Source organism: Odontesthes bonariensis, chromosome 1, assembly GCF_027942865.1.
Source record: "Odontesthes bonariensis isolate fOdoBon6 chromosome 1, fOdoBon6.hap1, whole genome shotgun sequence".
NCBI classification, from domain to species: Eukaryota; Metazoa; Chordata; class Actinopteri; order Atheriniformes; family Atherinopsidae; genus Odontesthes; species Odontesthes bonariensis.
The window spans coordinates 20,952,820-20,977,131 of record NC_134506.1 but is presented as its reverse complement, the minus strand read 5'-3'; the positions used below and the strand labels follow the sequence as shown (position 1 = coordinate 20,977,131).

The 24,312-nt window shown below is 39.4% G+C and overlaps 1 protein-coding gene across 3 annotated transcripts in view; it reads right to left on the bottom strand.

Annotated features, from left to right (window-relative positions):
* Positions 1-24,312, bottom strand: part of syt7b (synaptotagmin VIIb) — a 133,850-nt gene that overhangs the window by 40,410 nt on the left and 69,128 nt on the right. For 2 of the 3 annotated variants that reach the window (XM_075458634.1, XM_075458708.1), the window contains exons 3-5: positions 9,607-9,686; positions 7,499-7,633; positions 2,894-3,094 (exon numbers count right to left, since the gene is read on the bottom strand). In XM_075458634.1, the coding sequence (XP_075314749.1) occupies positions 2,894-3,094; positions 7,499-7,633; positions 9,607-9,686 (416 nt within the window). The remainder of the gene's footprint in view (positions 1-2,893; positions 3,095-7,498; positions 7,634-9,606; positions 9,687-24,312) is intronic. The other variant, XM_075458786.1, reaches the window with a different exon arrangement.

Here is a 24,312-nt window from a genome sequence, read left to right as displayed (position 1 = left end):
ACACAGCAGCTATGTTATAATCAATATGAGGAATAACTAAAAAGGTCAGCTGACAAGCTCTATATTGCACATTATTTCTGGGTTTAACAGTCATGTTATCATAACTGACATCATGATAAATCAATACATTGGGCTGGATTGATGGTGACATTAAGCCAGACATCTGGGAGCCAGTCCATGAGCTAATAAATTTTGCCAGTCTGTCCAGTATCATAAATCTGACATAGAGTTTACTCATTTGGAAAATTCAATGGCCTTCCAACAAAGAGTCATTTCCTCACAGTGATTTCCTTGATTGCTTTATCCACTTTTCCCTTCAGATACTGTACATCTTTGCTGTCTTCTGTATGTGTCTATATAGCGCTAGCCACAGTCATTCAGAGTATGAGCCCTCTTTATCTGCTCAATCCTATCACTGACTTGGAGGGTTATTTTCACATTTCTTCTTGCTTGAAAGTCAATTAAGATGACTCTAAACCTTGAATGATTTTGTAATTAATGGAAATTGAGGAGGGTGAAAAACAAGAGAACAAAAAAAAAGGAAAAATACTGAGTGAAGAGTGAGAAGGGAGTATGGGAGCGGTAGAGAGTGAGGAGGAGAAGTAAAAGCCCCAAAATAGAAACCAATTCCGGAGGAGAAATGGAAATGCAAGTAGACCTAAAAGGAGTGGGAAGAGAATGAGACAGATGAGTGACAGGAGGGAAGAACAGTACAACATAATAACTGGGTTTAAGCTGGAGTGTAAATATGTTTTTGGCAAATAGTTAAAAAGGAACATACCATGTCCTTAGAAGATTGACCAAAAAAAATAAACCTACGAAAATAAGAGCTTAGCATAATGTATCTTAAGTGAACATGCAAATCATCACAAACTAAATACATAAAAAATGTCCTAACACATGCTCAGCACTCTGCATTCATACTAGAGACAAAAAATTAATGCTAAATTATGTACATACATTGTTATACTGCTGCTTGGTTTGCTTGTATTTTGCCTTTTCAACTGTGTTTTCATGAGCTAGTGTTTGCTGAGCTCTTCATTATGAAATTATTCAATCATTATTTGTGGTTGAAATGTATGTCTTCATTCTGGCCAATTGCAAAATATAATTTCTGAAGTCAGTTTTGTTCTCTGGTTTTTAATCAGTCTGTTGTACCATAATTGAGACATAGTAATAAATGTATGAGGCATCAAATTGAATAAAGAGCTGGATGCCAACAAATTAATAGGAAGATGACATATCATTTCTTTGTCAAGACTTTCTATTGCATCTTGCTATCAGTTCAAGGAACTCTTTAAAAAGGACTGATTATCAGTGTCCTAAAGATCCTGACCTGTGCTTCAATGTCCATGCAGTTACCTGTGTAGCTTTTTTTCAATTTGACCCTTTGGTTGGCATTGTGCCTCTTGTTGAATATGCTCTTTGTATAATTTCAGTGGCTGTGGCTGTACTGCAGACTACTGTTCTGTTGTTCTTGTTGAAGTTTGTTCAGTTTTAACTTTGAGCAACCTGCTTGACCTGCCTGGAACTAGGCTGGGCTGTGCTTTTTGATTAGATTTACGGGGAGTAGGAGTATTACTCATGTGTAAGTATGTGTAGGGACCACAGTCTTTTATTTGCTTTTTCTTTTAAGATTAGACAATTTGCTTTGTCTTGTTATTTTCATAGGTTAAACCTGTATTCAGTTCACGTTTTTTGCCTCTATTTTGCACAATTTTCCTTACTAAGTAATACATTTCTTTACCTAAACCTCATCCATCTGTTACCTTCGCCTTTCCCTAGCTGAGACGGGTATTAGCACTTAGGCTACAATTTACCTCCAGAAGAGTTATAAACGGCAATTAGTTTCCTCTATGTGTTTATGATTATAAAAACAAGCAGTTTTTCCACATCCAGCTCATATATAGAGCAAATTATTAAAGTTGATCACAGTGTCTGACTCTGACCTCTACTCCATTCTAGGTCTTAGAGTGATGCTCAGATTTGTTGGAGATCTGACTCTAATGACAACAAACAATAGGTCTGTGGTTTAGGCGTGTAGGGTCTAAAGTTAGTCTTTAAACATTTATAACAGCAGTCAGATGGAGGCTTAAATGATTTTGCTTGAATTGTGTCACAAGAATTTATAGATTCAGAAAAGAGTCTTTATTCCCATTTATTCCCATTTTGTTTTCCTTTAGAATCAATGCTAACAAGAAAGCACAGAACTCGTTTGTATAAGAGAAATGCTACAAGTTTGATTCAAGTAACACAGGAGGAGCCCATTAAACTCATACATTTGTAAACCAAAATAATCTCTCTCACTTTGAAACACAATAATAAAGTGATTACACAATCAGTTCATGATAATTGCAGGAATAGACAATTTAACTTTGGTGTGAATCATTTGTATCACTGGCCTGATAAAACTCACTTTCTGCTGTTTGTGCAGCAACACATTTAGAGTTTAAGAAGCTGTTACCGCTGATGAAAAAAAAAGGCTCTTTCTGAAAGCATTTGTTTTGTTTGAGATTATCTAAAGTGTCTTTGTAAGTTGAAGCCTGCAGAGGATCAATATGACTGTGTGGTTTTATTTTCATCTGAGACATCAGTTGGTTTAAAACTGTTATTTGTCTATGAATAAAAAAACATTCTGCAGACAAGAGACTTTATTAGTTACGAATTCAACACAGGTAGGTTATGCAAAGCAGACAACTCCTTTTTTATGCTGCCTTCTTTTTTTCTTCACCAGCACACTGTCAAAAATAGCTTCATATTCATTGTTCAGAGTGCATGCAGGAGTTCCATTCATTATACCTTTTCAAACTCACTTCCATGATATGCACACCATGCGGCTGTGGTGCCCATAGAAGCCCCTCATGCTTTACCCTTGTCACCATGCTCCACTCACTTGCTAAACCGAAGGCCTCCGGCCTGCATGTGGCTCTGGACCGTCTGCCAGCGCCCAGCCTTGCTGCCCCCCGTCACCATGCTTCGAACGCTGTCACTGCGACTTGGCCCCGCCCCTGTACCAGAGCAAGCGCCACCCCCGCTGTCGCTGGTCCCTGGTGAGGGCCCAGCACCGCCCTGCCCACCCTTATCCACAGCCCCACTGGCAGGAATGGAGGGGAATCGTAGACAAAGAAACACGGACGGACGGGAAGAAAGAATCAAGAGAGGATACAAGAAATGGAGGATCGACGAGAGACAGACGCACAAACGTACAGGGCCAGAGAGTAAAAGTCACATCAGTAAAGTCAGCTTAACCGGTGAGTAACACATTTTTACGTGACTCATTCCAGCCACAAGTTTCAAGACTAATTTTCTGATTCACACTTTGAGTAAACTGGAGGACACAATTGTCTCAAATGAAACAAAATAGACACAATTGCTCCATTCAAAGCAATTTTACACACTTTTACAACACTAAAATAACTTTTCAATACCTAGTTCATGCAGATTGTAGTGAAAACTTTGAACATATTATCACTGGTAGACTTTTGCTACACATTGCAGCTGCACAGTCCTCTATAATCCATTTTAAATAGTGAGAAATGGACCTATTTCACTCCCCTCAAGAGGACAGCAATGATCGACCTGCTGGCTCGTTGCAGAGAGCATCACAGCAGAGTAATTATGCAGATGCATTATCATCTGATTTTAAGACTGAGTACGCAGGTTGATGAGAACAGAACCCTACTATCTGTATCTCACACACCTGCAGCTCTTAAATCTAATGTGTCTGCATAAAAGGTTTCACACCACTTCAAATATCACCTGCAAAAAACAGTTCTTCCACATGCTGCAAACCCACCCCGGGTGACCTGGACTTAACAGAGACGATTACAAACAGAACGCTGACTTCAGTACAAGAACTTTAGATAGAGGACAAACCACAAAACACACAGCTGCCAAACAACAGCAGCATTTACACATTAAATGTAGTCTGACAGTAAAACAAATAGATTTTTCACTGAACAGCAGGTGTGTTTGTGTAAGTTTCCTCATTACCATCAACCTCCTGAAAATTCTGCCGTCCATTAATTAGGCCCGAGCAGCTAAGCGCTGCGAAGGCCTATTGTATCTGTAGGATTTCATTATTACTTACATCTTTTACATTTTGACATTTGTCTTTACCATTTTTACTAATGCTGTCAAACAAATTAAAAAACTTATTGCAATTAATCACTTGACTACTGCATGAACAGTTTATTGTGATTCACCACAATTTAATCCCAACTTTATAACATTATGTCATCTCTTAGAAATCTTCCCAATTGACAGCTTTTAAGTGCAAATATGCTTTTTCAAAATGCACCATTACTCTAATAGCCGAGCCTTCTTTAAGGAGGTGACATTGTGAGTAATGTGATTTTGAAAAATACTGCAACTGAGGAAATGCGTCCAGACAGAGGTGGTTAAATTATTTATAATCAGCCCGGATGTGTCCATATTTCAAATATAGTTATTTATCTAAATATTGTTTACCATCTTCAGTGTCTCAGAGGAAGAGATGAAGACCTGGTTGATGCAAAGTTGCGATGAGTTATTAGGTACAACAGCAGATGAGACACACAACGGTAAGTAGGTACTCCTTCTATTACAATACAACCATTATCAAGTAACCGGTACACTACAGTTGATTTGCCAAAGATTGAGGTTTTGTTGCTTTCATCCATGCAAAGACAATTGTGTCACAAGTTACGACAACAAATAAAACCATAGCTACTCAGTGGCATATTCCTGGCATCAGCAGGAATGAACTGTGGATGAGGTATCTAATTATACATTCATTGGTATCTCTCGTGTGTTTTTTTAAAGATGTTCTGACATGTCATCTGAAACTGCACTAGTTTTCAAAATTTCCCATAAGCTGCCTATGAGAGAAATATTTGCAATTTAAAAAAACACATGAGGTGTTTTGCACAAACCACAGGGTTGCATTTTGAGAGTAGGGAGAAACAGAGAACTGATCTGGTGAATCACATTTTGGACATGAAACCACTATGAGCCTCATAAATGCCACTCAAAACAACACTGTGTCAATAACACAATCCAGAGCAATCACAACAAAAGCCGTAATCACAGCCGTGTTCACTGAATTTACCATATTTATAACATCACTGCCCAGATAGAATAATTGATCACCTTGTGGTTTTGAAAGAGTCAAGTGAGTTGTAATTAGAGAAGATAAGAAAGAACAGGTTCACTTGGTGCTTCAGTGCCTCAGTGTAAGATTTATCTAAATGATGGAGCGGGGGTGATATGAAGCAGACATTTTAAATCCAAACACTTAATTGCTCTGCTGTACACAAAGGAGACAGAGTTACTATTTTTGGACTAGGGCTCAGCACACAAGGCTCAGGAGGGCTATCAGGCAGTCTTACAGCACTTAGAGTACTATGAGCTACAGTGGGAGTAGTGACAACAAGCAGAAAACACAAAGCGAGCAGAGGAAGAGGTGAAATGGGAAAAACACATAAACACTTTGCACACACATACAGACACAGGAATAAAGACACACACACAGCAGTAAAAAAACAACAAAAAAAACCCCACCTATACAAAGAAACAGCTGGATATTTTGAGAAAATGCGCATTTGTTTTCAGGTAGAGAGCTAGATTAGAAGATTTAAAATGAAACTACATCCAGCTGCTAGTGAGACAACATAACATTGGTCCTATTGACAACATAACGAAAAAGCTATTGAGAGGCAACAGAGTCCATCTGCCAACACACAAAAACAGTCATTTTTGTCTTTCATCTGAACAAGGAGCAGCAATCCTTCAATTAAGCACAGCCCCTTTTGCCTGCATTATGTGGATTTACAAGTTTTGAGCCTTAACAGTGACGATGTTGCATTGTTCTGTGAGACAAGCCGGTTCTATAGTCTTTGGGACAAATTTGCCAGCCATTAAATACACCACCCAGGCACAACATAGCAGCCTTTGTCAGTAGGACAGTAGTGACCCATAAACTGCATAAGAAGGGCTCAAAGAACATGACTAAGAGTCTGAGGTCTTAAGCCAGCCTCCAAACTGTCTTCCTGGAACCAAGCCCAAAGACCCACAATCCAAATGGCCCAAAAGATCTGCACTTAACCTCCTGGTACCAGATACTCCAGGAAACCTACAGATGTCCTTTGTCCATGCCAGGTCTGGGCAGTTTTGGTGGCAAAATGGGACAAACTTCTAGTTGAAAATTTGTATACACCTACTAATTCAAAATGAATGGGTAAAGATGTCCAACATTTGGACAGGTATTGTACATAAATAAAAAGGACATAGCATATTCATTGGAGAGCTTTAGGAGCTGGTAGATGGAGTTTGTCTTCTTTGAATAGTGCCAAGCTAGGGAGGCTTAGTTTTCTCAAGTCTTTCTGTAAAAATGATCTGCTATTATATAAGAGTGGTGTTGATCATCTCTTCTAACTCTCTTCCAGGAGGCAAACAAGCATGCTTCTTTAAATGTCAAGCTCTTCTTTCAGAGTATCCCATTCCTTTAAACCTTTAAAATAAAGTCAACAACAGTCAACCCTCTGGGGAGAATGTATTTGCCTATATTCATGATAATAAGGTCAAGTCTGTAAGGGTATCCTAAGAAGTAGATTTGAATACCTGAAGTTGAGAGGCTTGTCTGTATCAATGAGGAAAGTGTTCATGCAAAAACAGTTAAATCTGCTCTGAGGGTTGTCAGTCTCCATGGTAACACTCCATGGGCTACAGGTGAGAGGCAAAGAGGGTTTGGTGAGGCAAGCAGGGCTGTAGGCAATGGGGCTGTCAAACATTTTCAATTGTACACCCTGTACGCTGTGCAAAAGCATAATGAAATGTTACTTTCCCTATTTGTTAGTCTGTGTGTGAGGTTTTTACTTCACATCAAGATAGGGATCAATAGAGGGGGCTCATAGTTTTCATTCTCTCAGTAATTACAGAAAACTGTAACAAAGTCCCGGGAGTTAATTTGGAACAGTTCTTGGCAGTTAGAAACAATCTAAAAGCAGTCATCTGAAAGACAGTCGTGTTTCTGTCAGTGTTAGGGCGGTCCTCGGAATCACAGCAATATTAGAGGATGCTGCTGCACATCTCTATCAGGTGCTGCATGGCCAGCAGTGCATACTAAACACCACCTTATGCCCAAATGCAGAAACATGAGGATTACCAGAGATGAGTGGAGACTTCTGTTAAAAGATAAGTGGCGAGGCAGCTTCACAAAATTAGATTTTCTGCCCCCTTTTAGACTATTAATGTGACCTTTTGACTGCTCAAAGTGATATATTGATCAACCTTTCCATTACGGCTGGAATATTCTTGTGTTATTTGTGAGGCACAAACAGCAAAACACTTGACTAAATTCATCAATTTACTGTGGAAACCAAATCATTACACTGCCAGTAATGTCCCATATAATTTTTCTAACCAGTCACACAGCGTTTTCCAAGTTGTACAGAAGCCCCTGTTCATTACAGCCCTGCCCAGACAGAGGGGTCCCTTACCAGCCATGACTGACACTCACTTGGGCGTGAGGCGAGGGTCTCCATAGGGAGCATAAGGAGACATGTTTAAGAGGAACTCCTTCGGTGGGTAGGAGCTCCATCTCTGCTGCACATTACTGCTGTCATTGTTATTCCAAAAGTCTCTGTCTAGGTCACTGCAGCCGGAGAGAGACAGAGAGAAGTACGACAGGTGAGAGCAGCAGTCACAAATGTGATAAAGAAGTAAAACATGCAGACAGGTTTAAAAGATCTATTTAACATGGAGAGTGTGGATAAATAGGATAAATGTGATAAGAACAATGCCTGTTAACATTTTAAAACACTGTGCTTAAGTATATGACCTGATAACATGAAATATTGGTACATGTTAGAAGGAAGTGACCTGCACCTTATTCCACTCAACCAGGGATGAAGAAAAATAAATAAAACAGAAGAGATAGAAAAGTCAGTGTTAATAAAAAAAAAACAGAAAATAGTTAAATAGACACATCAGATATGCCAGGTACTGAAATGTAACAAGTAATAGAAGTGAGAAATGATCAATTATGATTGAGACATCAAATCAATGTTTAAACTGATATGACGAGAAACCACTTCAAATGCAAATAACACAGAATGCAGTGATATTCTAATCATTTACAGCCAAAATTATATCGAAACAGAACAACGACAACACATCAAATTTTAAAACTAAGCGTTTGTTTCTGCAAAAAATATGTGTTCATTTTGGGTTTGATGACGGGGAAACCGAAGTCAAGGGAAGTTGTGGGATGCTTAAAAAAAAATCATTTGGTTAAACATTTCACAACTAATGAGGTCAACTAGCAACAGGTTAATAACATGACTGTGTATGAAATCAACATCTCAGGGATGAGTTTTTCAGAAGTAAAGATGGGAGCTGGTCTTCTCTGGAAACTTTGGACAACTAGTACAACATTTTGGAAATAATATTTCTCAAAGTAAATTATAAAGAATCTGGGGATTTCATCATCTATGGTAAACATCATTAAAAATTCTCTGTACGTGTGCAACGAGACTGAACAGTAATAGTCAATGACCTAATTGATCTTTGGGCACTTGTGCTGCTTGAAATAAATTATTCTGGAGTGGAAATCTGAAAAAACATTTTAAACACAGTTTACAGTTAACTATTATTTAAATATATATAAGTCAAAAAGCTACATTAAAAAAAACAACCCTCATGATGGACTCAGGCGATATGAAACACTTTTCTGATGTCTGAGAAATCTAAATTTGAAATTTCTCAGGGTAATTACAGACACCCTGAGAACATCTGGCTTTTTATCAGCATGTAATTGAAAAGCCAGCATCCATGATGGTACAATGGTGCATTAGTACACATGGCACAGGTCACATATGTGAAGGCACCAGTAATGCTGAATAATACACAGGTTTTGGGACATACAACATATTTCCATCAAAATAGTGTCTTTTTTAGGGAGGGGCTTGATTAAAAAGACAAGACCAAACCACGTTCACCATGTATTATAGTGGCATAGGTAAAAAAAAACTCCAGGTGCTAAACAGCGTCTTAAATCCAAAATGAAGGAAAACACTTTTCTTTCAGCAGTCCCCAAAAGAAGAGACGATGCTTCACAACCGTAGACGTGGACCTGTTCCATCTTTTTTTTTTTTTTTTAAGTCATGCCGCCATCAAATTTAAAATCAGTCAGAAAACAATACAGTATATCAAATTTTGTTACATTCAATATTGGACATGGGGTTCAATTTTACATAGAATCCCAACTGATTTAGAAAAAAAATATATCATTAATCTACAAATGCGTCAAATTGTCAGACTGTTGTCAAGTCTAAAACCTGTTATAATGTGAACATTCCTGAACCATAAACCAACGATTTACAAGCCGAACATGCAAACAACTTGTCTAAACTGTGCTTCTGAGACATAAAATTCATATCATTGAGAAACAACAAGAATTTCCATATAACTCTATCTTGAGGGCATCATTTCATGGTGGACATTCCACACCATGCAGGGAGCGACGAGATCAGCTTTGCAATCAGAAAAAGCTGTTAAAATGCGATACCATCACCACATCATAGATCATTTCCATGCGCCTCCATCTACTTCCTTCCTGACACCTACTTGATGGCTTTATTTTCCCCTCGACCTCTCACAGAATCTGGAGAGCTGGCAGCCTCCACCCCTGGCTTATTCCTCTTTCCCTGCAGAGATACAAGACACAGACACAAATAAACAAGGGACATTGTCTTGATGTTGTTTACAAAAGCATTTAATCAATTGAACCATTCATCATGCATGCTTTAGAGCAGCATCAGGTTCCATCATGGGTTGTAAAATATCATAAATGAAGGAAGAGCAACAAGATTGGTTTGATGCCAGGACGACAGCTGGCTCTGAGGATCAGACATGATGAGAGTCCACTTCACTTCAATGAGATGCAAAAACACACTCTTACATGCACAAACATATCTGAACTCACAAAGAAAAGGAAAGCAAACACTTAAAAGATGCAGCTGTGCACCAGTCTCACACCTGCATGAGGCACATAATGTTTGCTTATAATGTCAAAATTCAAAATATCCATGTAAAAACTTCCATAAAAGGCTTTAATACATCTAAAAGCTGTCTTCATACACAAGCATTTGGGCTGTTTTTACTCACTCACACAAGTCTCATGAGCCGGAGGAGATTGTTGAGAGTAAAGCTATTGTTTGATAGGAAATAATTCAATTGCTTTCTTCTTTACAGAAGCATGCTAGCAGAGCAACCTCCACTACAAATAATTTGCTGTTTATAAATATTAATGAATGTAAGTAAAAATGCAATTTCCTTTGGACAATGCTTAATCGTGTACGACACATTCTTCTGTGCCTCAGTGTTCTCAGTTGGTCAAATCAGACACTAAAAAGTATATCTGAAAGTTGCCAATCCATGCAAAAAGACTTTATTACATTCAGAGATGTGAAATTAGAGAACTTAAACAACAATACCCAAGATATTGTAAAAATACACAGATAGAATACTTGGAAACCAATATTCATTCTTATAAATAGCTTTTTATGAGAAAGCTGCTTTCAGATGTAAACAGGATCATTTTGAGGGTTAAACGCATCATTTCAGTTGTGATTACAGAACTTTCTTGACCCCGTCTGTGCAGAATTTTCTCACTTAATGAAGTGTGCTTTCAACCGAGCAACATACAATAGTTACAGTTATAGACCTCCATTTTTGATTTGAACTCTATGGTCGTTGAACTCCTGAGGGTTATATCACTGAGCACTGTCCTGCTGAGTCACTCTGACCATCTGCTCTAATGTAACACTTTTCTATTGTAACCTCACAAAAAGGACATAAAGAGCATGCATGCCATGAAATGTCCATCAAAAAATAAGCTCTTAAACTCCTGTTCGACAAAAGTATATAATATAATATCTTCAATAGAAACGTTTCAAAAGCAAATTGCACAAAAATGTGCTTTAACTCTCTGGGCGCCATAGGTTTTCCTCTGAAATGTTCCGATTTGACATCTTAATTTCAAAAGGCCATAACTTAAAAATGATAATAGATAGGGACTTTCTGTAAATTAGAGAAATGTTTAGTATGATCTCAAGTTTATGTGGAGATAAGATTTACCCATCTAATTTGCATATTATGACATCATAGGGTGGCGGCCATTTTGGATTATAGCATTTTCACAAAATTACACATATTTGAATGGTAAAATGTATTAGTTTCCACTTCCAAAATGGCCCTCACTTTGTGCATGTTATAAAGCACAATACTGAATAGTCAGGTAAATAGTAAAAAGCAAACATATTGTGTAAATTTATCTAAATAATAATCATTATTTCATAATTATTAGCAATAAATGGCAGAAACAAACCGAATGTATTTATGCTATGTGCATGAATGTATGTAGGTAGCTTTGGCTGTTATTTTGCTAAAGAGATTTTCAATTTATTATGTAGGCACTCAGATTCCATGTGGAGCAAATATAGCCCTATATTACTTGTATGACACACAAACAAAAATAACCTGTTTAGTTTGAAAGCTCACTCGCCACGGCAAGGCACAGATCATGAGTGAGTAGACGAGACAAGACGACAGACAAAGTTAGTATTTTTTTCTAAGGTTTTTTTGTTTTTTGTTTTTTTGTTTTTTTGTTTTATAGCCTATTGTACAGTAAGAAAAATGCCCAGGGGAAATGGCAAAACAACAAGTAATTACTTATGAGTGACTGGGAACAACAAGTCATGTTGGCCTATTTGTAATGACTTCCTACTCATCGAGATGACACTTTTTGTAAGCCTTGATGGTGTGGTACCTTTCAAAGCAAGGCACTACACAAAGACCCACTCCACACTGCCTACACCTGAAATGTGTCTGACGGCGGCCTTTAGGGCGGGTCCGATCAGAACACACAACACAGTCAGGTTTATCATCTGCCCTGTGGATGAAGTGGCGCTCTGTGAGTCTGCCTGGCAAGTCTCCCAGTGAGGATGACTTTCGACCTTTGTTGGTCTCTTTCTTGCTGTAGCCATCCATTAGGCCAGTGATGACATCCTGAATGAACACTTTCAGGGGCTTGTGGGGAGCAGCAGTGGTGCGGGTGTAAACGATGTGCGCATTTACCATGGAGATACTGAGGAGGGCATTGAAGATCCTCATGTACCACTTTGTTGACCTATGTGGAAAGAGGTAAGTTTTCATTCTTTGGTCTGCGGTGTCGACACCCCCCATGTAAGAATTGTACTCATCGACACACACAGGCCTAAAGATGTCCCTAAACCCAGTGGCACTGTGCTTGGTCCTTATACGCTTCCTAATGCCGCCAACGCTGTGGAGTGTTGACAACATTGTTAGCCGCTTGGTGTCATGCCAAGCACAGGCCAAAAGGTTCCCCTTCCGCATGAAGACAGGCTCATCTCCCTTCTTCAAGGGTAAATGCTCCTTCGTAAGGCCCTTGGGCATGCCCTTTCTTTTGCTGCTGACAGTGCCGCAGACTCCGATGTCCTTACTTGCCAGCTCCTCAGCTATAGCTGGCGACGAATAATAGCTGTCCATGTAAACCTCATGCCCTTTCCCTGTGTAGGGGGTCATGAGGTCACGGACAATTAGGTGAGTGGCACCATGTACACTTTCATCTGGCCTGCTTTGTCCAGTGTACATGGACCACTCAAGGACGTAACCAGACTTGGCCTCGCTGACAACAAAGACCTTATAGCCATATTTGTCAGGCTTGTTCGGATTGTACATTTTTAGAATGGATCTGCCCTTGAACGCGATGGTCATTTCGTCAAGGGACAGATGTTTTGATGGACCATAAACTTTTGAATACTGGGGGACAATCAAATTTATCACTGGCCGAATTTTGAATAATCTGTCATGCCCTGGCTGCCCCCTGCCAATGTAGTGTTCATTGTTCACAAAGTGGAGGAATGACATAATTATCTCAAATCTGTTTCGAGACATAACCTTGCCAAAGCCTGGTGTTGCAGTTGGCCAAAATTCTGCCCAATAGTCCTCCACTTCAGACTTTTCCACTAAACCCATACTCAAGTGCAGGGAAATGAAGGCCTTCATTTCACTGACGGTGACATCACTCCATTTGTGGAATCGGGAGTGAGGCTTGAGTTGGTGGGAGGCGAGAAACTGCTGGGCATACCTGTTTGTCTCGGTCACTAGCAGATTCCAAAACTCATCATTGAGGAATAGAGAAAGAAAATCTAGGGCCGAATCTGAATTTGTAAGGTCTTTATCTCCTGTATAGCCAATTTGCTGCTCGAATGGGGAGATCCAATTTTGATACGCATCATTGTTATTCGTCACGTACGCAAAGCCAGCATTCATGTCTTGTACAGGTACTGGCAACGCATTACGCGCGGCTCCTCTCCCCCGTGACACACGGCTCCTGCTGCGGGCAGCACCGCGCCCACCTCTGCCTCCAGCACGCCGGGCTGAGGGGCTCGGGCTGCCGTCATTTTCCATCCCCACCCTGTGTCTACTACGCTGCCCATTTCCTCTCCTCTGCACACTTCTCCCCCGTCTAATAACACCATCAGTCACAGGCAAAGACTCCACAACATGTGTGTCTCCAACATTACGGAGAGGAACGCGACCTGAAGTAAAGGTAGCAACATGGCTATCATAGTCAGAAGACCGGGGAGCTAGGTGGCTAGCGCGGTAAAATGACTGGACTTCAACAGCTGCCCCAGGCTCATTACCTTCAACTACACCTTCCACACTAATGCCCCGACCCCGTGAAACATCGCCACCCCCACTGACATCGGATACACCACTATCTACTGTATGGGAAACATGGCAAGAAGTGGTTTGTTGTGCTTGGTGTACTTTCGCCGCACTTTCTCCGGCTGCACTGCTGCAAGGCCGGGCGTCGTCATCATCATCACTAAATGAATCACCGTCATCAAAAGGATTATATTCGCCTTCCGAATCGGGATCGGCGAAAAGAAGTCCCAAAACATCATTACAGGTGAGTTTTTTGCCCGACATCAGACGCAAATCCAAATGTACAGGCGCTAATGATACGAAACTGGCTATGTGAAAAGATGCTAACTGGCTCCTGAACAGTGAAACTCGTCGCTCTGATTCAACCCACCGTATCTCCTCAGTTTTGTATAGAAGCATGACGTAATTATGGGTGTAAACCGAACTACAACATGTCCTCCCTCTAGTGGATGGGAGTAGAAACGGAGTTTGACACCCTATTTGAAAAAAAAACACCGTTTTATCCAGTGCGGCATCTTGTCGACGAAAGTCGCCTGTGGCGCCCAGAGGGTTAACATGTTGGACTTCAGTCTCATTCAGAAATTTAGCAGCATGAGTACATGTTGTAGTAGCTGAATGTCTAACTCTAGTACGATAACATATTAATTACATAAAGTGACATATGTAATTAACATGAAATTGTACCACTTTTTAAACAAAAAAAAGTATCATGATGCACAAATCCTCTGCCAAATCAAAACACAGAAAATATAGGCATCATACAGACAGAAAGTTGTTTTTATTCCCTTCAGAGAAAATGCAACCTCTGGATGTTGTGAGAGCAAAAGTCAAAATGGCATTAGTGAGGGTGGCATTGTTTAAAAAAAGTATTTTAGTCATAGACATGATAGTTCTCTCATTTCTGATCCTTCTTTAGATGACTTTGTGTTTGATTAAAGCTGCAGTCTGCAACTCTTTTTCAAGCATAATGCCTGGAACTGTCCGGGGATTCTGAAAGTAGAACATTAAATACCCCAATACAAAAAAAAATGAGTTCTCTAGGTCCCCTATATGTCCCGCTAGGTCCCTCCAAAGCCAGCAGGTTTGTTTACAAAATTGCAGACCGGACCGGTAAAAGGTAACCAATCAGGTTTACGAGCTGGGCTCTGTTGCCTGTCAATCACCGATTGTGCACGCGCGATACAAGGTAGGCTCGTCCCCACGCTTATTTATCTAGACTATTGAACTTCATCACGGGCTTGTCTACTTACTGTGTCTTCCATGATCGCAAATGACAGGTGAGTTGATGAATGAGGAGTCGTGTAAGCGCATCTGGCGTGCACGTCTACGTGCACGAGTTCTCATGTGTTTTGAAGGGGCGGGACAGGAAGTTGAATAACTTTTTATTTTTCGGTTAAAAAATAAGCATTTCTTGCATTTTGCGACTACGGAGGTCACCGTTTTCAACTTCAAGCGTTCTGATAGATCATGTAAACTCTTAAAATGCCAAAAAGTAGGACTTTACGTATGACAACAACAAATCCTGCAGACTGCAGCTTTAAAGGAAACACAAGAAAATTATCCTTGCTCTGATGCGAAACTGCTAATAATTCTTATTTTATTTCAAATGAATTTGATACAAAAATACATAGATAATAAGCTGAAAACAGCTTTTTCAATGCAAGTATCATGTTAATAGCAGATGATCACATGAAAAAATTATCTGTTTGGTTGGTTTTATTGGAAGACTCGTTGTGCCCAACATATTCTCATTCCCTGTGTGTCAGAGCCTGTGGCTTCTCCGGGACACAGACCTATGCTGCCCTTTGGTGATATAAGATGCCGACAGCAAACCCGGCAAATGTCAATTTGACTGTGAATATCCAACAATGTCCTCTTAAGACCATTTTGAGAGTGAATCACAGTTTATAAACATGAGATCCCCTTGAAATAGTCACGTTCTTAGTTTCTGACTTGATTTGTTTCACCAAGGATCCAAGCAGAACAGCAGTAAGGCACAATCAGAACACTGTTATATCACACAGCTGAAACTCACCTTTGACGGTCAAATTGTAATTCAATATGACTTGTTTTAATAAAAAATCCTGTTTTTTCATAGTTGGTCTTAAAGGAAGTGGGTTCCATTTATTTTCTGCAATCTTAAATCTGCTCTTCGTGGTTTCATGTGAAGCATTCAGTTGTACAGAGATTCACAGTAAATAACGCCATTACATTATAAAAGGTATGACTAAAAAGTCCAAAGTCTAAGTTGGAGGGGCTGGTGGCAACTTAAGTTTGAACTTCCACTGTCATAAAGAGGAATGTACTCCAGAGTGGATGTTCTTTTTTTAAATTGCTTCAATTATATATAAGGCTTTTCTGTTTTTAGTCAATATTTAGTTTACGCAATAAAATTACATGGATGGGAAACAGAAATATCATGTTTTGGTAAAAAAAAAAAAAAAAAAAAAAATCAATTTACGTGATGACATAAGCTGAGATTTTATATGTGGTCGACTTATTCAAGTGATCACAGGTTGCCATATAATTTGGGTTACTTTCTAGTTATCAGTACATAGATTAATGGTCCACATTTATACGGTCCCTTTTAATCTTATTTAGGTTCTACAAAGCCCTTTACAATGTCTTTCTCATTCACACATACCATATCATTGCATATCATCATCAATATGCACTCTAAATATGCAGGGCTTTTTCTCAACAGTCACACACTTGTGAGCATATTGGGTCAATGTGGGGGTCCATTGCCTCTCCCAAGCACACTTTGAGATGTCGAGAGGGTGGAGATGGAACCACCGGTCTTCTGAGTGGGAGATGACCACTCTCCTATATTAGCCATGGTCGCCCCACATCCAGCTACTACATATCTGGGAAAGTAGGTACATTTTGACCAATCTGACCATAATTATGGAGATTGAAAACAATTATGGAGAGTGATAATAGCAGCCATTTAATGAGCTGATATTATTCAAAGTGGGTGCTCCTTAAGAAAAATTGTACTGTTGTGCAGCACATTCAGCATTATTACACACAACTCTAGAAAACAGAGGAGCAGATGTTTTAATTTTTAGAAATAGAATGCATTTGCACATCCTATCCCTGCTCATGCTTTTCTTGCAGTCTTGGCGGTTTCTGCCTTGGGTATGTGACTGGTTCATGTCACAGGATGCAACCTTTTCATATTCACACTTGTGTGAATTTCCCTTTCCAGCTGACCTTAACTGGATGTGTCTGGACTGTTAGGAGACCCTGGAGAGAATCACAAGCATATAAACAGAATTTACCATTTTAGAAGTCCCAGCTGAGCAGCGACATCACACCCAGGACCCTCATGTTGAAAGTGACAGTGCTAACCATCAAGACCCCATGCTGCTGTAAAGTCTCAAAAGGAGGTCAGCCTGACATCAGGATTTGCTGAGCTGAATTAAATTGTGTTCATTCAATTATTGATGAAAGTGAATAGACTCTCAGAGGAGCAGCTGTCACAGGTTTTCTGTTAAAAACTATGACTATATTGCATTTTTACAAACAAAAACACCTGTAAAAACCCAATCAGTAGTATTGAGACTGTTTTAAAACCACTAAAAAGACGATTGAGTAAAAAAGTTGTACACATCAATAATTGAACTGCACTGTATGAATGAAAATGCCAAAATTAAATGACATGATAAATTATACCATAAAACAGCTTAAAAACTCTTGTTTTAACTCTTGTTCTGAGTAGAATCACAGAGTTCATAGACCACCTGGAGTTACTATTGCGACATTATACATGTTTAGAGTCTGTCTGGGAAACCTAGTTACAGATGCTTCCAGAGACGGTCAGAGAGCATGACAAGCTCTTGTTTCCTCACATTTGAGAAAGGTCACTTGTTCATATTACTGTCCCAAAAACATGTGTTTTCCCATGGACCAGTTTTGCCCTTAAGGTAAAACTGGAACATACAAACTAAGAAGCATTTGGTTTTCAGTGAAAGCATGAAAACACATAAGGTTGTTTGAGCTGTCTAAACAAACTCATAGTGCTGCTATTGTTCTGAATAGGACTCTTTTTCTTGTCTTGTAGAAGAAAAACAAATGTTTGTTATTAATACTGATGTTAACTTTACATAATTAACTGATCAGACTTTGTCTGAGGATAAATTCTCTACCTTCTTTCTATTTTAAACTCAATGATAAATGCAATCCTTGTACTCAAAGAGTGATGCAAAGCAACCAAAGAAGCCTTCAGGCTTTGAAACACAGTGTAAAATGTTTATCTTAATCAGCTTCCAGAGTCCTGCAGACAGGTGGCCTCCTTATGTACTGTACTGTATCTATCTCTAATGCATCCACAGTGAACTATATTATTTATCATGCCACATCTCATATGCCCAGTTCAGCAGCACAAACATTTTCAATAGAGAGTGAAGCTTGGGGACTGACCTAATCTGTGTCTAGTACATCCAGCCTCTACACCGTAAACACATGCAGAATAATATTAGATCCAGGGACTAAGAGACAGATACATTTTCTAACAGTCGAGAATGTACTATCAAGCTCATCTATCATTAAAGAGAATCATAAAATCTTCAGGAGGCTGGAGAAGAGAGGGTGGAGAAGGTACAATGTTGAGATTGTGGGAGGATGTGAGAAACAAACGTGGAAAAACAGGAGCAGCTGAGTGCGCTGACAGAGTGAAGGGGCGAGTGAGAAAAGGAATGAGGCACGGCAGAGGCTTGAAAGAGAATATAATAATAAAGCTCTGCAGAGGAAAATAAAGATATCACATGAGATGAATTGTAGAGATAGTGATTCCTCAATTAGAGCAGTCAGGTACTCCTAAGTCATGCAGCCAACATGTTTGTCACACACCTGGATGTTCAACACCGACCAACAGCTTCTTTTCCAGCCTGCCTGAATGCCTCCGTGGCTGTTCCTGCCTCTGAAGCTCTCTGCCCACTCTCCTCCTATTTCCTTTCCCATAAAACAACCTATGGCAAGGGGCCAGACTGTTTTACCTGCCCTGGGGTGTATGCTTCAGTATGAATGTATTTCTTATACACAGTCTGACAATCAAATGTTTAATGGCTATGATGGCCTACAGCGCGAAATATTGCATTTAAGATTAAGATCGGATTTATTTACATGTACAGAAAATACACGAAATTTGTCCTCTGCTATTAAACCATCCAGGTCGGCACCTGTTGAACACACACATGCACATGCACAGGGTCACACACTCATGGAGACAGATGCCATACACTGGAGCTGTGGGCAGCCAATCACAGCGCCCGGGGAGCATGGGAGTACGGTGCCTTGCTCAAGGGCAACCTTGACCCACTCTAACCACTGAGCCACGGCCACATTTTCATAATGAAGGCTACAAAATTGTAAAATCGTAACGTGCCTGCATTTTGAATTACGATAAAATGTCTCGCACCCTCGAATATAGTAAAATCATTGCATTTTTAATGTTGTAAATATGCATGTGTTTTTCTTTGCAAATTCTAACATGCTTACATTGCATTTTGCAAAGTGCGAAACTATCACTGTGTTGGTGTGGTGTTACAACACTGACTTTCGTGCCAGTGAGCCAACTTTGAGCCCCATTTAGAAGACTGTTAACTTTTCTACTTTGCTCTAAGTTGTGGTCAGGTATAGAAATATACACGATTAAGGTTATATATAAATAAAACATTAGGGATTAAAAACATTGTTTCTCCTAAATAGTAACAACCACATTGTTACTGGTTAGTTGAATAAACAACAATGTCAAAATGACAAGTGGATAAATGTAGCTATTACACATTTTCTTGTGAGAATGGGCTGTCAGTTCATACATGGGCCTAGGTTTTGTAAGAACATTGGAGCAAGATACATTTGAGTGTAGCAGTCTTCGTTTTCTGGTGAGTTTTTCAGGCCTTTTGTGAAGGAATACAACTAATTCTGACAAGTGACAACTCAAAATATAACAGAATACAATGCAGTTAGCTTGTAAATTAATCCAAGTGTCAAGGCACGGTAACGGAGTTGGACCCAAATGCAGACAACGTAGAGGAGGTGAGTTGATTTTGATGATTTAATGAAAATAAATGATGATACAAAAGATCCAGGAACACAGGGAGCTCAGGAACAAAACCAAAAGGAGACTAAGGAATGATAGGAACTAGCTCAAGCGGATAACGGGAAGATAATCAGGGAGACAAGAAAGACAGAGATAAGACGAAAAAGACAAGGATCCGGCAAGGAGTGGTGAAACTAGAAAGACCTATGGGGAGGTTGATTACTGAACAGGACGCAGGTGAGTGAAAAGGGCCGATGGCAGGAGACAGACTGAGGAGAGAGAGAGAGAGAGAGAGATATGGCAAAACACAGGGGGCGACGGAGAGCACACTAACTTAGGAAAATGAATCTAAAGCAAAGGGAAAACATACCAGAATAATAACGGGGAAATAAACTAACTAACACAAAGAACACACAAGGAGTAATTAAACGTAACTGAATATAAGGAAAAAACAAAGCTAAGGTGAAACAAAAACTGATCTAATAAAGAAAGAACTAAGAGCACTGAGCAAAAAAAGAACCAATAATTAAATACAAAAACACCACAAAAAACACCCAGATCCTGACACCAAGTGTCTTTCAGAATAATTTCGTTCCATGTTCTGCAGATTCAAAACAAATTCATGTGTTTTTTTTCTTTGTTACTGAAACTGACCCCAAAACATTAAAACATTTTGGCAATAACCGATTAAAACAATGCTTAAAAACAACATCAGTATCTTAAGGTTATTTGGCAAACTCTAAATTAGCTTTTCTAAATGTATATTGAATATCATCAGCCTTTGTCTTGGCTCATATTTTTTCATTTTTGACAAAGAAAGTCCTATTATCAGACCTTGTCCTCATTTTTCCTTCTGGCTCAGCCCATGCTAGAGTGGATCAGCTGAAGGGTTTATAATAATCAACCTGCCTGTGTGTGCAGAGTGCCAGAGGTGGGTAGACGCTGTGTTGCTTCCGACTGATCACAACACTGTGGGTGTGTGTTTGTGTGTTTTGCTGGGATAATTGCGTTTGCCACAAAGGATTCGGTGGGTGCATGAGCTCATAAGGTCCTGTGCTGATGAAAAACAGACCTGCTGCTGTCAGAGGTATTGTTACATCTATAGTGTACAGTGTTTCCATCCAGCTGTGATTACGTGAGTTATTCAAAAATATCCCAAAGAAGTTCTCATGTTTTGAAGGGGTGGAAAACTGGGGATTTTGAAAGAAGGTAAATGTTACTCAATGGAAACAGGTTCAGCTGAAGTTTAAGTGAATAAATGATGAAAGACAGACATCACATGACTGACAAATGCACACAAGGCTGTAACCAGGACTCCTCCAAGAACACACAGCTGTGCATTAGTTATTCAAAAAGTCTCAGTTTCCACTGCCCACTGTGGTGTCTGCCACCAGGCTTTCCATCATGTTGATTTATTCAGTGTGTTATTCTACGTTTGAGATTTGACTGGTGCTCTTTGATAATGTCACCTCGGTGTGCCTCTTCTTCTGTAGTTCTGGCTACAGAAATAGCGCCACATCACTAATCTCAATTAAGTAACCCGATACTATCTGTTAACTGGTACACCGAAACGTGCATACATTTGCAATTCACTGTTCAATAACTGAAAACTCTTACAATTAATGACACATTTACATAGACGTTTATGGGAAGCCTTAGAGTGTTGTAGCCTGGGAATTCCCATGCTGCTTTGCGCGCGATTTCATTCACACTGCAAAGGCAGCCTGGAAACCACCACCCTTATTTTTGCCTGAGTTAGGGAACCAATCATAGAACGGGGGGGCACCAAGACGATGACGACGTCTATGCGCATCACTGAAGCTTGTAGAGTGTTAATCCAACATAGCAGCGGACACAACGTTACCGTTCGATGCAGCCTTAGAAAGTGTTTTAAGTAGCTTAGAACGCAAGTTTACTTTTAAAAAAGAGCAACGTTTGGCGTTGAAAGATTTCATTGCCTCGTCGAATTTCTGTCGCTCTACATACGTCATCTGGTATAAGTGATACAATTGGCTATGAATCGCGCGCAAAGCAGCATGGGAAGAACCAGACGCCATTTGATAGACATTCGTAGCGCCACATAAACGGCTCTAGGCATTCGTAAACCACGCCTCAAATACGAGAAAATGCACACCTAGTTCCCAGACCACTATCTCATCGAGATGTGGACGCGTCAGCCAGGCTAAGAGTGTTGTTTTAAATCATGAATATTCTCTTTTTGAAGATGGAGAAAAATCTTAACGTGCCCATCTTTCTGAGATCAAAATATAATATTTTTTAATGTATTTAACTTTTTTTTAACTAATGTCATTTATTTTGTTTGTTCATATATCTCTTGTAGTAAACATCAGGTCTTGCTTTATTGCAAAATGTAATGGTGTAATATGTCCTATTCATTTTCATTTCAATGTCTGTTAACATTTTAGTGGTTTTAAGGTTATCTCCAAAGATGAGCAACATCATTAGATTTCTTTAGAATTAAATTTTTTCTAAAACCTGGTCATGTCTACATTCATTAAAGTAATTTAATGGCCTCCAGTCTTGCTTTGGCTCGAGTCTGGATTGACACTGAAGTGATGGAGAAAGGAAAGGTATAGTTGAGTTAACTTTTAGCAAATGTATAATCAATCAGATGAACCCACAGGGGAAACAGACAAAACTATGGACGTCATCGCTATGTTCCTACTCAGGTTCCTAAAACAAATTACATATCTTGCTCTGAACTTTCACCTTCCAGTTCTACTGTCTGTCCCTTCTCCACTTCACCCTCTTTCATTCTAAGTGAAGTCCATTTGTGCTCATTAGAGACTTTGCTGACCGAAGAATGAGCACAGGTTAAAAAAGTGGAAAGTCCTGCTATCTTCTTCAAAGGACACTGAATAAAGATTGTGTTTTGAAAGGGTTGAAATATGCATATCTTTTGCTAAAACCTCTTTTTGTCAAAAATCTTATTGAAGGATAAAATTTCTTCTCATCAAGAGAAGCAAAGTATCTGCTTTAAAAAATTGATCAGTAATCTATACTGTGGCCGTAAAATCTGAAAAATGCAATTCATGTCCTATTCGTGGACCTGTGCCCCACATCCACAACAGGGACATCACTAAAAAACCTAACATGTCCTTTTCACTGAACTGGACGGTAGACTCATCTAGTCTTCTTCAGTTAAAATCATCTTTTTTTATATCTTGTTTATTCAATGAAAACAGACAGTATCATACAAATTTAACCAAGTGCTCTGTGTGCCTAAACATAACTACAAACATGTTTGATCCTGCTGCAGTTTAAACAAATTCAAACATTGTCTTGTGGGAAAACATATGATTATCATATGATATCCTGATATGATTTGTTTGTCATACCCTAATGTGACATTGTGATACATTAGCAACGTATTTGTATGAAATTCAAATGTGAGAATTTGCTGCCTTTCCTTGTTTTACACGATGATAAAATAGTATATCTTTATGTGGTATCTCTTACATTCAGAACTGATGTATCCATGAAAAAAAAAAAAAAATCAGCAGATTGATACAGGAATTGCTCAAAAAAAGTTTTAGCTGCAGCCCTATAGGTTTATATTTATTTGGCATTAAGGAGTAGAAGACACATCACAAAAAGAGATGATTCATACGGAAGATCTTTTTGAGAAATGACAAGGACTATGGAATAGAAACTCCAGTGACAGTGGAGTCAAGAGAAAAGAGAAATGATCCTTGAAAAGAAATCATTCATGAACATAGAAATGAAGTGACAGACAGATAACCAGACTGTTCGGAGGAGAAGGGGTGATACGTAAAAAACAAAGACACAGACACTGATAACGAAAGTAAACAGAGGAAATGGTTTGTCAGGTTGAAGCAATAGTAACTTCTGTATCGTTTAGCATAGATTTTTTTCCATCTGAATAGCCCAGTTACCTCTCAGCTTGTGTATGTTTTATGAACAGCTGTGCAGCACTCACCACTCAAACAGAGACAAATAGAGACAAGAGACCTGAATATAAAGGAGGAAAGGAGGAAAGCAGGACAGCGTGTTGGGAATGCCAGCAGATCACAATATATAGAAGGAATTACAGTTGCTTCAGCAGCCAGAAGCTCAGAGTGATTCTCATTACCATATGAATCATTAGCATGGTGCTGGAGACTGGAGGCAAAAAGCTATGATGCACAAAGCTCTTAGCACACAAAGTCATATGTTAGGAAGAGCAGTAATGTTTTCTGTCATGGCCAAACATACAGCCTTTCTCTTGCTCTTGAAAACAAAACGCAAGTCAGCAACAACACAGAGTTCACATTCAACTCAAGGGTACAGTGTTATCAACAGAACAAACAACCTGACCTCCCAGACAACTGTAATTCATGGGCATTTGTTCAGAAACACTTAGATGTAAAAATAAGATGGTGGGTGGTAAAATGTAGGGTTGTGCGGGAAAATGAGTTTCCATAAGAGAACTGTCGGTAAAACCTCAGCTGTCGAGTTTGTATCAAGACTTTACATTTCAGAGGACCTAGTTTCTTTCTCATCTAAAGCAG